We start from the raw sequence: 13,348 nt of genomic DNA on the forward strand, positions 1-13,348 counted from the left end.
TCTTTCTGTCTAACACAAGACAGGGTGTGTTAAAGCATCGTTGATAGTGTGGTCATAATAGACTTCAGCACAAAACGACTCTTTTGATGAAATGAGGAAAAGAGTCATTTCAGAACTCAATAGTTTCATCTACAAAGAGCAAAACTCTTGCTATTTCTACCTCTCTCACACACACAAAAGCACAATCCTGGCAATTACTCTAGCAACTATTTTGCACAATACCATTTGCAGAAAACCCACTTTTGTGTAAGTGCACAGATTTATTTAGGCTTTTAACTGCACTGTGGTCAATAAGATGGGCAAAAAGGTAGTACAACGTGTCATATCAATTATCAACAGACTTCCACATCCTCATAAACACAAGCACTGTTCAGTAGATAGAAAAGGCTATATTAGTTGCACTAGATTGGCTTTTAATGGTTTTTAAAACTGAAATGGTTTCTAAGTGTTACATCGCAGAGGCGTTGTTGAAATGTTGGGGTTTGTAAAGGTTTATCGCTTCACAGGCTGAAAAGAGGCAGGCTTGAAGCAGTTAAGCTGTAGCTTCATACTGCTCTTAAACTTATTCAGTAGCTCCTCCAAGAGCCTGAGAATAGAGAGAGTGAGAGAGAGAGAAATCGAGAGAGAGAGAGAGAGATTAGAAAAGAGCCAAATGTACCCTCAAATAAACAAAATCATCACAAAATATATCTGTACTTTTCGTAAACTTAATAAATAATCTATATATATATATATATTCAGCATTATAATATAATGTAATATAATATATATATTATAATGCAGAAAATTCAGCTTTGTCATCAGAAGAATAAATTACATTAATATTTACAGTATAATAACATATTTAAATAGTATAATGTATAATAGTATAATGTATTTTGGATCAAATAAATACAGCCTGGGTGAGCATAAGACTTAAAACAAAACAAAAAATCTTACCAACCTCAAACTTTTGAACAGAAGTGTACTGTATGTGTTAAAAATGTTTCATGTTTATCAATATAAATATTAAGATTTTTTTTTTTATTTGCGGTTATATCCGGTTATCTTACAACTTGCATGATACAACTCCATGACATTAATTCATAAACACACTTTAGCTGGAAAATGGATGGCATATGATATAAAACATTATCACTCAGTTGATGACTTTCAACCCATTCAAATGAATGCTATCAAAAGTCATTCTTGCAATTTCATATTTTCCCACTTTAAATGCAGGTTGATCACTATAAAGAAGATAATGCTTTCCCACTAGTTCTAAAAGTTTCACAATTTGAATTGATTCATATTATCAGGGCTTGCTCAGTGATTTATGATTTACACCAAAAGCCCAATTTATTTTTCTGTCAGTTCTGTGTCAAACTCACACCGTACCTACGTCGTAGGCTATGTGTAGGATGCGTAGCCTACGGCGTACCCTTACGTAATTCAATTCTATGCGGACTGCAAGCGCTGTGATTGGTCTGCTAGAAACCCTCCCTCGGGTTTCACAAACTGAACAAGGTCACTTGCACATGTGGCATGACATTTAATGGGTGAGCTTGGTGCTAATTATCACCATCTCTGATGACCAGTAGTTAACATTTATTTGTCAGTGTAAGGCACAATGTAATTGTGATTTGAGATTTAACTCACTTTTTGTCGGCTCCACTCTGTAGTTGTGGTAGCGCTTCCAATGCCTGTTTAAAACTAGAGCTGAGACACAGAAAAGAACATCACACACTCACAAAGAAACAAATTATCAGACAAACGCTTTTTGGTTTAGCCAAAGTTATGCTTTTCTGTTTCTTATCTGTCATTAGTGTAAGCTAGTTTAGCTTTTGTATTGAGACATGAATCAATGTTGAACATGTTTAGGTCTTACCGACTCTCTGATGTGAGGTACAGCTCTATGGCGTCTAGCAACGCACAGATTTCCAGACGTGCCTGGAGAGAGAATTATTAATGAAAAATAAAATGATGGTGCAGATTTCAATACCTTAAAGGGATAGTTCACCTCAAGTTGTTCCAAACCTGTAGTAATTTCTTTCTTCTGCTGAACAAAAAAGAAGATATTTTAAAGTATATGGGTAAACAAACAGTTGATGGGCTCCATTGACTTCCATACGATGGAAAAAAAATCGAGGGGGTAACCAAACAGTTGAAAATCTTCACCAGAAGATTCATTCATTCTTCAAAATAACTCATTTTGTGAAGAAAGAAATTATTACAGGTTTGGAACAACATGATGGGTGAGTAAATGATGACCGAATTGTCACTTTATCTAATTTTCACAGACTATCCCTTTAAGATCACATGCTAACTGTTCTGAAAAGTGTATGTGAGGTGTGAGCTGTACCTGCAGTGCACCGTTTTTACTAAAGGAGGACACACACTGCATCAGACGACTCATTTCTTCTGCTACAGCTTCAATGATCTTTGATAAAACACGAGTAACCAGCTCCTTGGAAATCGTGAAAACCTGATAGAGCAAGGAACAAAGAATCTTTGAGAATGTCAACTTTTAACAATATGTTTTAGTGCTGAATAAAAATATATATGGCAGGGGAAATTTCAGCTTTGCCATCAATAAATTAAATAAATCTTACTGACCCCAAACCTTTGAACTGTAGTTTTTATATACAGCTGACTGTGCATTCAGTCATGATTTTTTTCACCAAGCTTGTCGCTTTGAATTCTGGGATTGTCTTAACCACAAAGGCAATGTGATGCTGCCTTAGAATTTGGCAGGTAATTTATAAGGCAGTCCAATGTTGTGCCTACTTTTTAAAATTGAAAGTGTACATATATAAAGCCTGTTAACCTATTAATTGCTGTCTTAGTAAGTTGATCACTAGGTTTTGGATCAGAAATGTGACATTCTCAAGGTGTAAGATGTCTAACGGGGAATCTTTTGAAGCAGAGATGAACTGAAAGTTTGTGCATCTCACCTCAGCATGAACAGAGATAATGCTGACCAAAGCCTCCTTCAAATAACTCCTCACACCTGAGTCAGAAACAAAGAGAATGAGAAAAGGTAGATACACGAGTAATGTTCTTGCGATTTAAAGTTTAAACAGGGGATAAGGAATCATCTGAAATGTAGTGAAAAATGAAAAATCTCATCAGTTTCTCTTCACAAGTATGATATGGTTTTGCCTAGTTGTCACGTCTTTCTTCCTACAATTAAGTTGCTCAGAGAAAAAACTGTCAGGCATGGCTTGCTTCATGAATATTGGTTACATTATAGGAATATTAATGAACTGATTTGCTGCAAGGCAGACATTGGTCCATGAGTTCACACAGTGGGAGTACCATTTACCACTTGCTTATATAGGCAACTTTTCCTCCACACTGCGATCAAGCAAAATCAACCTCTTTAACATATCCCAAATTGTTTCATATGTTTATTTACTTTCTTTGCACTGTTAAAGTAATAAGTTCCTGGTTCTCTTTGCATGCATGTGACACCCACATTTATTAGTCACTCTAGGAATCAAATAGCATACAATAGCATACCGTTCAAATGTTTGCGGTCAGTACGATTTTTTTTTGTTTTTAGGGAGAAGTCTCTTATGCTCACCAAGACTGCATTTATTTGACCAAAAATATATTAAAAACAGTAATATTGTGAAGTACTATTACAATTTTAAAATATAGCTGCAAGCAGCAATTATTGGGGGCAAGCGCAAGAAGATGATAAGAGATGCCAACATGGCTGGGAGTGTCAGACCAACTGGATTTTGGGGTAATGGCTGAAAAATCATATATACAGTAACTTATAAGATGATTTAATATTTTATCACTTTCGACCGATAGGTGGCGCTGTTACGAAATCAATGTGATGTGGACAGAGTGAAGTGACACTGACACATACAAAGTTTGGTGTCAATATGTTAAGGCATTGCAGATAAAGCCTGAAGAGTCATTTTGGCATCATGCCTCAAATTTGCTGCTGGGGTATACGAAAACGCTATCGACACGAAATCCATAACTTTTACTCGGCACAGTCTGGAGATGATACTAATTGATTTTGGTGAAAATCGGACGAACGGTCTAGGAGAAGTTAGAAAAAATAGGTTTTAAAAGAAAATAAAGATGGCGGACCACTTTTATGATTTTTGGACAAATCGTTCAGAAGTTATAAGCAAAAATAGCCCATTTTCGTATCTCTGGACCAGTAGGTGGCGCTGCGCCGAAACGCAGCATGTCGCCTCAGGTCATGCTTGTGATGAAATGTACCAAGTTCGGTCTGAATATGATAAAGTGTTGCGGAGATACAGCCTTAAGTCTGTTTTCGCAAGTGCTACGTAAAATTAGATTGCGCAGTATTCGAGAACGGTTTGACGAATCAACTTGAATTCCATAACTTTTTGTCGGCATGGTCTGAAGATGATCTGCTTCAATTTTTGTGAAAATTGAAGCAACCGTCTAGGAGGAGTTCGAAAAAGTAGGTTTTTCAGATAATTCAAAATGGCAGAAAGATTTCCATGACAGAAAATGACGTTCAAATCGGCTTGAGCCAAAGAATCAGAGGAAACAAGATTTTTGTTTCTAGCCTGAACGGTTCAAAAGTTATTAGCATCAACATGAGTGAAACTTTGGACAGTTGGTGGCGCTAGAGGGATTGAGTTAGAGAATCCAAATTTGCTATGAAGACTGTTCAGACTGTCCTCTATCAGTGTGCCAAATTTAATAACTTTCCCACAAGCGGTTCTATGGGCTGCCATAGACTTCCATACGGAAGAAGAATAATAAGAACGCCAACGATTTCAAGAGGTGCCTACGCACTTTCAGTGCTTGGCCCCTAATAACTGTTTTCTATCTGAAAATATTTTACAATTTAATTGATTCCTGTGAAGCTGAATTTTCAGCAGCCATTATCTACTGCATGCATCCATACTAAATAAAAGCATTCGTTTCTTAAAAAAACAACATCATACTGACTCCAAACTTCTGAACGGTATTGTAAATAACATGACATCACATTAGTTATTATGTACATTAATGTGTACTACAATTTGGTTTGTGTATTTTGAAGCTAAAGATGATGATTTTCCTAATTGACTGGTAAATAAACAGGAGCAGTGGCAATTTGCAAAGGAAAGTTAATTGGTTTTACACAGTTCTACTTATAATGTTTCAGAAGAAGCAGGAAGTGTCCTTGCAAGTACACAAATGATTCACAAACAATAGCATTTAGTCAAGTATGCGCCACACAGACCTAATCATACTAAATATACACACACTACCACGACTGAAACTGTGACACAAAAGCAATGACAGCAGACTGAAACTGCAGAATCAAGAGTGTTTTTGGATCCTTCCAGTACCATCTCCATGGTGATGGTCTTTCAACATTCAAGCAGACAACATTTTTTGGAAACATCCACAGTGTTGTCAATATACACATGGCATGATCCAGGTGTGTGATACCTGTAGGTAGCAGGCAGTCCTTCCAGTCAAAGTATCCGGCGTAGATGCCAGGTTCCAACGAGCCGACAATAGGATCAGATTTTTTCTCGATGTATGTCTCAAACAGATATTCGTCCAGCTGTCTCAATGCCTCTATGCTGACCTGAAGATTATAGGCATGCATTCGGTTTAATCACAAACCACTGATGGCTTTCACAGATCATGTAACATTTTATCCTGCAACACAGAAGTGCATGTGACCTTAAGAAACCATTAACATCACACACAATCACCGCTCATCACACACTTCTTGCAGAATGAGTAGAGACCACTCATGCATGTCCATCATTCTGATGTGTGTTTAACTTTAGGGAAGTACTCAAAAACCAAAATGGAAAGCACCATCTTAAAAGGGGACAGATCTCTGGGATCTCAGTAAAACACCAGAGATGGACATCTGCCAAGATAGATGAGAGTCAATCTTCTCTGAGAAGTTGTCTAAATGTTGTTACACATTAATAACTAGACTTTTATATAAAATGAAAAAGCCTTGTTCATACAAATCTGATGCTATTGTGCATGGTTGCCAGAATGTTACTATTTGGTGTTTTAAGTGTGTTGCTATGCAGTTGTTAAGGTGTGCTTAGAAAAAAAAGGTTCAATGGAGTTCTATATAGCACCCTAGGGTTCTTGACCCAATGATAAAGAACGCTTTATGCCAAAAATGTTCTATTTCAGGAGAAATGTCTTAAATGATTGCATAATACTTTCATGTTTAATGGGTTGTTTAAATTTTTTCTAGTGATTAAGTATGTTTAGAAGCAGGTTAAGTCATAAAATTAAATCAAAATATAAAAATTAAAACTAAATTAATTAAAACTAAAACTATAAAATGACCCCAAAAAGTGTATATAGAGCCTGATAGAACCCCTTTTTATGATATTCTGATCCCAAGATATGGCTTGAATTCCTCATTCATTGCCCCCATTTTATTTTTCTCATCGCACTAAATTTATCTACACAATCGCTTTAAGCCCAACACACTCATTCACTATGATCTGCATTTACTGGAAAGGCCAACCATAACCTTTTCGCAAGGGCTTTCACGCTCTCCCCTACAGGGCACAAAAGCCACCTCGAGTGAGTGTGTTCTAATGCTACCATGAAAAACCCTTGAGCTTCTCCATAATCTGTGTGAGTCATTCTCACTTCAGTAAAAGAAAACATAAATGACCAAACTTAGAATCACACCTGTTATCGCTTAGAAAAAAGAAAATGCCAACTGTGGACTGGAGTAAGAGGGGAAAAAGGAAGTGTGCATGTGTCTTTGTACCCTGATGATCTTCTCTGCAGTGGTGAAGCCGTTCTTCTCCAGGTGCTCAGCCAGATTGAGAAACGTGTGTCTCTCCAGATACTGACAGTTACTGAGGATGATGAGGAGACGTTGCTCCTACATGGGTCAGAACACACACAGCAACTGATTTGGTTAACATGAACACACACACATATATATATAGAGAGAGATTTTTGGGGTATTTTTCTTGAAAAACAAATTATAGATATGATGGGTATTATTATGCCTTCATTTAAAATCTGGTGAACCATGAACCAGTCTGTGAAAGAAAGAGAGAGTAAAATAGAGAAAGAGAGAGAGATAGAGGGGAAACCTGCAGCTCTTCCACTGCAGGCTAGGGGAAACCCCATGTGAGCGGCTACAGCACTGTGCTCTCTGAAGAGAAAGCTGCTGTTTTTCACAACACATGACTCCTGTGCGTGATGCTCGAATGTTTGCTGTGTTGCAGATGGAAACTGTGACAAAGACATCCATAACGGAACACAGGATGTTTTCTCAGGAAAAGGGTTCTTCAGAACTAAGAAATTACAGTGGCCACAAAGTATTTTGGAAAAAAAAAAACATGATTTATTTTTTTTGCATTATATGACAAAATATTAAACAGAAAGGCATTTAGTTTAAATATAAAACAAATATTATAAGAAAAACGCCATGTTTCAAATTACAAACAAATATAATATATAGTTCAGAATTTACACACACAAAAAAAAGTAGTATTTTTACACTTTCCGGTTGTCAAATGTTAATGTGGTTGGCCTGCTAGGAAAATTAAACCACTAAAAATTACCTTCAGACCACCTTCACTTTGCAGATGCCACTTTGGTTTAATATTTTGTATATAGGGTAAAGTCATTCAGTCCTTTTAAAGCCTGACTTAAGTATCAAGAAGACTCCAAATACATTATGGGGTCACTGTAAACTCTATTTATGTGGTTTAAACTTTACTCAAGCAAATGTGTGCACTGCACACATATACCTAAAGCATTACTGAATAAGCACAAATACGACGGATTTAATGGAGGGAGGAAGCACTTCAAGGTTACATGAGGTCTCTGAATATCTTCAATCGATGAGATGCTGTTTCGTTTTGAAAATTTAAACACATGGCCCCATTACCAGGTTTCTCTCTCTCTCTTTCGCTCACTCTCTTTCTCTCAATCTTTTCATCTATCAGGCTTTCAGCTTTCAGTAAAACTGTGACACTCTGTGGTTCTGATACTACACATCAACCCAGTGTTATTTGGCTTTCAGTCAGGGCCCTCTGTGACTAATCGTTTAAAACAAGCTGAACATGCCAGAGCAGAGTGAAGGAGGCTGTTATCTCCACTTCCTATTCTCTGTACTCAAATTTCCTGTCGCTTACAGTGACATCCACCTCTACAGTTTACTTTACCATGAAATAAATACCACATTTTGGACTACATGCGGTGGTAATCAGTTCCCTCATACTGTGTTTTGTTTATTTTGCCTTTTTTGTGAAAGTGGATTGACGACTAAAAAAAGTGAAGAGTACTCGACGCAAGCCAGATTCAAACCTGTCTCCAATATAAGCACCACAGCTTGATGTGCTAACTGCTAGGCCACAGCTTAGACATTTTTATTTATTTTATATTAATATGTGAATAATGAAATTAATTATATGTATCTTTAGCACACTGTAATATGCATTAGTTCTCTGAAGAGAGAGCAAGACAAGATGGAACATGGAGAAAGGTGGAAATCAGGAGGAGAGGTGAAGAACATCCTTACTGGTTTTGAACTAAAGTCTTCTTTGATGCTTCCAAAAAGATCAGGTGAAGCCAAGTCCACAGACAAACTGAAAGAGAAAGACTTTGATAGTCCCCTCCCACTGTAAAATTAAACATTCAGCCTAAACATTACATATACGGGTCAGTGACATGACACTCATTTTCGTCCTGAATAATCTAAGATTTTCAAACCGGGCCTCAGTTTGAAAAAAACTGTCCACCAAATCAAAATCAGAGTGGCCTACCCAACATGAAAGAAGCCATTTAATTGTCGAATAACAAGAAAACCAAGAAACAGAAAAGGAGTTTTAAAAAACTTTTTTTCTACATAATTGTTACACCACTTGACATTTTTCGAGTTATTAAATGAATTTTAGTTTTTTTTTATATATATATATATATATATATATATATTTATATATATATATATATATATTTTTTAAAGAGACAATAAAACTCACTGAGAGGTGTCGATGTCTCCATCAGTCTTGATGCTGAGCTGCTCGAGACATTTAATAAAGACCTAAACCGAGTAGAGACATAAAAATACTTTTCAAACAGCAGGAATTATTTTTACAAATCCCAACAAAACGACAGATACCAACACACAATACCTTCATGATAGAAACACACTGTTCGCAAGCTTTGTCTTGAACCACATCCAGATTTAAGATCTAAAGACGAAGAGAGAGACGCACATTGATTGATTAATCTCTATATAATCTGCAGTGGAAAGGCTGGGGATGAGTATAGTGTGAGGGTTTGTACATTGATCTCTCCAGGTTTACACTCCATGGGCTCCTTCAGAGACTGCAGCATCTGAACCATACACTGCTCAAACTGGGCCGGCTGAAACACACACACCGTTTATCCGCAAGTTTTTAATCTGCAAGTTATTAGAATGAAATAAACTAGAATGGAATATAATAAAAGCATAAAAGATGTACCAGTGACGTAATTCCCTCATTGTCCACAACCCAGTCTTCTTTTTTTGCAAGTCTCTTTACATCTAAACAACACAAAGTTTAGTTACATTAAACCAGTACAAAAAGAGAAAGCTACTTTAACTGGGAAATCTAGTCTTCTGAAAAAGTAAGACGCAGAGACTGAGCCTTGAGATTAGAAATTATCTGAATAATTGTTTGGCTACTAAAATTAGTTATACTGCTCCAGATGTTGACTAAGCGATCAAAACTTAAATTTACTAGAGCTGTTTTATTAAAACTATTTAAAAAAAAAACAAAAAAACTACTGAGCTGTTTATACTGAACATGAATGCAAATCCATTTAGTTGAGAGCTCTATAGCTCCCTCTACTGTTACAATTCCACATTAGTGACAGACCGATATATTGACGAGTCCATCTTGAGATGATCATTGCTGACCAATAAGCTTATCTACAAGGCCAATTACAAGAAAAGGTTACTTCCCGCTTGTGTCTTGTAGATGAATAATAATTTTTCAGTGAATTTTGAGCAGATATTCTGCAGAACATTTCAGCAATCACATTTGCCATTGTTTGCCTGAACTGAAACGGAGACATTTACTAAAAGCTCAGGGAATGTAGTTTTACCCTCTTCAGTGTGCTGTAGTGTGGTCAGCAGGCAGTGCACACGGAGGTCCTGCAGTAAATCCTGAATCACCTGAAGCAGGTCATTGGGAATCTCCAGAGCTGACAGAGCCTCGTGACTCAACCTGAGAGACAGAGAGAGAGCATCAAATGAGCTTTATATGAAAATACAAGATGGTGAAATATCATTCCCACAAAGGATACACCATAATTTCTGCTTTTTCGAACGGAAAAACAGGCTAAAAATGCCAACAGAAACAGTTATTTTAACATCCAATAACAGAATCTGTGAAATGGAAAATAACTGCAAGTACAATAATTCTGGTTTAACCGGCTCTAATGTAAATGCAAATGATGATGATTGAATTGACGAAAAAGAAGTCATGTTTACAGAGAGACACAGCACAACAAACATTCTTCACCCAAAAACTAACATTGTTACTCTCTCTCAATTGTATGACTTGCTTTCTTCAGTGGAATGTAAAAGAAGATGAAAAATATTGTTAACCAAACAGTTTTGGCGCCCATTGACTTCCATTGTATGGACAAAAACAAAACAAAACATGCAAGACATTTCTCAAAATATTGCACATATTGATTATTGATTGCACAGAAGAAATGTAAATGATGACAGAATTTTCATTGTCGGATGAATGATTCCTTTATATTATAAAATCCTTATAATAACTACAAATTTTTGTTTTGTCGCATCACTTATTCCTACTACAAATTCACACATGTACCTGACGGTATGGATGACCTGTGTGAGCCAGCATCCACTGAGAGGGGTTTTGGTGTCCCAGCCGCCATACTGCCTCAGCTGCAGCTCTGTAAGAGAGGAGGGTAACAGAGCTCCTCGAACTAACTGCACCAGACGACGGGTCACCTCTTCAATCATGGCCTACACACAATCAAATGTGCCAATCAAACACATTATACAGTGAAAATTACCCTTGCCTTCACACATAGGTTGTCTCAAAGAGTGATGCAACAAATTACATATTTTACACAAACAACGAAACCGAAATTCAAGTTTTATTTAGCCAAAACCCAGAACTCAAACTAAAAATAAAGTTTCTAATTATGACTTAGTTAAATGTATTTATTATCAAAACTCAAACAAAAACTAAGTTGTATATAAAAATTTAAATTGCACATCCAAATAGCTTTTTGAAATGGTGGGTGTAAAAAAATGACAATTTTCATGACAGATTTATTCAAACAAACATTAAATAATGAAGACAACAGGTTAAGTAAAAAATAAAATGAATATGTAATATAGTGCACATACTGTATTTAGCATAATGCTCCTCTCTAGATTTTTTTTTTTTTAGCTGTCTAACAAGCTATGGACACTAAATGGCTTTCCTGACGTAAATGTAACATCACGAGTCATTGTTTACAAGCTGTTTTATTGATGTCTGTCCGCGGGTGAAACACTGTTGAGCGATTACATGTGACATGATACATTTCAGTAAGTTGTATTGTGTTTATTCATGTTTATTTCATGCTACAACTAAGACCTTGGTTCATCACAATTAAATTCGATTAAAAAGAGAAATCAATATTGTCAAGCCAGCCCTAGCATCCACACAGCTGACAGTTTATCTGTTGTAGCTTACCCACGCTGTGTGAAGGAAATGGACACTGACAGAGGCAAACAGTGTCTTTGGAGCAGCGCTAATGAAACATCACTGTTTCAGTCTATGATTTCAGACTAAATTTTGGAGCATCACTGGTCTCAGACCTTAGTGACTCATGCTCACACTTTCAATCTCCAGACTATAAGCAAAAAAACATTCCAGCTGCTTTACTAACCTTAAAGTCATTCTGTCTTTGCCGAGCGTTCTTCTTTAACTTCTCCACCTGACCGGACTTCTCTCCAGTCTGTCCAAGACAACACAGTCAGCAAGTCTGAGTGATTACACTAGCCTTTGTTTCTAACACCCAGAAGGTATATTTGTGTGTGTGTGTATAACTACCTCACTAAACAGGCTGCCGTTGACGTAAGAGATCCAGAGTTTCCAGAAGTTGGGCAGCTGGCTGATGACCACGTCTGAGAGTTTCTCCACAAACCTCACCTGCTGAGGGCTCTTATAGTGCCACGCTGAGAAAATATGTATGATATACTGTTACAAAGACAGCAGCATTCTGGTTATGAAATGATGATGGCTGATAATGAGATTTCTGTGAGTTTCACAACTCGTCCTAACTAGGCTCAGTTTCAAACCCATCATTTGAAATTCTACAGAAAGTGACCAAATCAGCAAATAAGAACATTTTCTGTCAATGTATACAAAGGATATACACTACGTTCAAATGTTTTTGGCAAGCAAGATTTTTTAACTAAGTATCGTATGCTTACCAAGGCTGCATTTATTTGATCAAAAATACAGCAAAAACAATTATATTGTGAAATATTACAATTTAAAATAAATGTTTGCTATTTGAATATATTTGAAGATGTCATTTATTCCTTGGATAGCAAAGCTGATTTTTCAGAAGCCATTACTCCAATATTCACCGTCACATTATCCTTCTGAAATCATCCTAATATGCTGATTTGAAGCTCAAGATTTTTATTTTTTATTATCAATGTCGAAAAACAGTTGTGTATACATATATGTGTGTGTGTGTGTGTGTGTGTGTGTGTGTGTGTGTGTGTGTGTGTGTGTGTGTGTGTGTGTGTGTGTGTGTGTATTATAAATGTTGGAAACAGTTGCTTTTTAGTATTTCTGTGGAAACCTGTTTCTGTTTTCAGGATTCTTGAATGAACAAAAAGGGCAAATAGAAATCTTTTGTAACATTATAACTGTCTTCACTTTTGATCAATTTAATGAATCCTTGGTAAATAATAGCTGCTGAAAATTCAGCTTTGCATCACAGGAATAAATATATTAAAATAGAAATAGACAGTACTTTTTGATAGAATAATTGCAGCCTTCGTGAGGATAAGCGACGTCTTTCAAACAGTAATGTATGTTGATCTTTCTGTTATTGTACTCACAGTCATCTTTAGGCTTCTGGAAGCTGCCTCCTCTCTTCACTGGAGCTGAGAGGCTGATCTTCTTCAGAGCTGAGGAACGATCCAGCTCTAACCCAACACCACCCACTGAGACAGACAGACAGACAGACAGACAGACACGATGAATGCTCATCTACATACCTCAGCATTTAACAATCAATCATGTTTGCAAAAATAAAGAGAGTTTTGCTTGAGGTTGACAGTTTACGCTTAAAGGGGTCATATAATGGTACATGCACTTTCACAAGTTGATTG

The 13,348-nt window shown here is 36.6% G+C and overlaps 1 protein-coding gene across 2 annotated transcripts in view; it reads right to left on the bottom strand.

Moving 5' to 3' along the window:
- Positions 1-396: 396 nt before the first annotated feature.
- Positions 397-13,348, bottom strand: part of exoc2 (exocyst complex component 2) — a 28,091-nt gene continuing 15,139 nt past the window's right edge. The window contains exons 12-28 of one of the 2 annotated variants that reach the window (XM_056259937.1): positions 13,076-13,180; positions 12,051-12,175; positions 11,887-11,955; positions 10,812-10,969; positions 10,072-10,193; positions 9,447-9,508; positions 9,268-9,348; positions 9,114-9,173; positions 8,961-9,022; positions 8,501-8,567; positions 6,731-6,847; positions 5,419-5,560; positions 2,934-2,989; positions 2,342-2,464; positions 1,868-1,929; positions 1,639-1,698; positions 397-586 (exon numbers count right to left, since the gene is read on the bottom strand). In XM_056259937.1, coding sequence (XP_056115912.1) covers positions 493-586; positions 1,639-1,698; positions 1,868-1,929; positions 2,342-2,464; positions 2,934-2,989; positions 5,419-5,560; positions 6,731-6,847; positions 8,501-8,567; positions 8,961-9,022; positions 9,114-9,173; positions 9,268-9,348; positions 9,447-9,508; positions 10,072-10,193; positions 10,812-10,969; positions 11,887-11,955; positions 12,051-12,175; positions 13,076-13,180 — 1,565 coding nt within the window. In that variant the 3' untranslated portion in view covers positions 397-492. Of the gene's footprint in view, positions 587-1,638; positions 1,699-1,867; positions 1,930-2,341; positions 2,465-2,933; positions 2,990-5,418; positions 5,561-6,730; positions 6,848-8,500; positions 8,601-8,960; positions 9,023-9,113; positions 9,174-9,267; positions 9,349-9,446; positions 9,509-10,071; positions 10,194-10,811; positions 10,970-11,886; positions 11,956-12,050; positions 12,176-13,075; positions 13,181-13,348 lie in introns of both variants that reach the window. The other variant, XM_056259935.1, reaches the window with a different exon arrangement.

The sequence above is a fragment of the Rhinichthys klamathensis genome, unplaced genomic scaffold (assembly GCF_029890125.1).
Source record: "Rhinichthys klamathensis goyatoka isolate OS25496 unplaced genomic scaffold, OSU_Roscu_1.1 h1tg000170l_1, whole genome shotgun sequence".
NCBI classification, from domain to species: domain Eukaryota; kingdom Metazoa; phylum Chordata; class Actinopteri; order Cypriniformes; family Leuciscidae; genus Rhinichthys; species Rhinichthys klamathensis.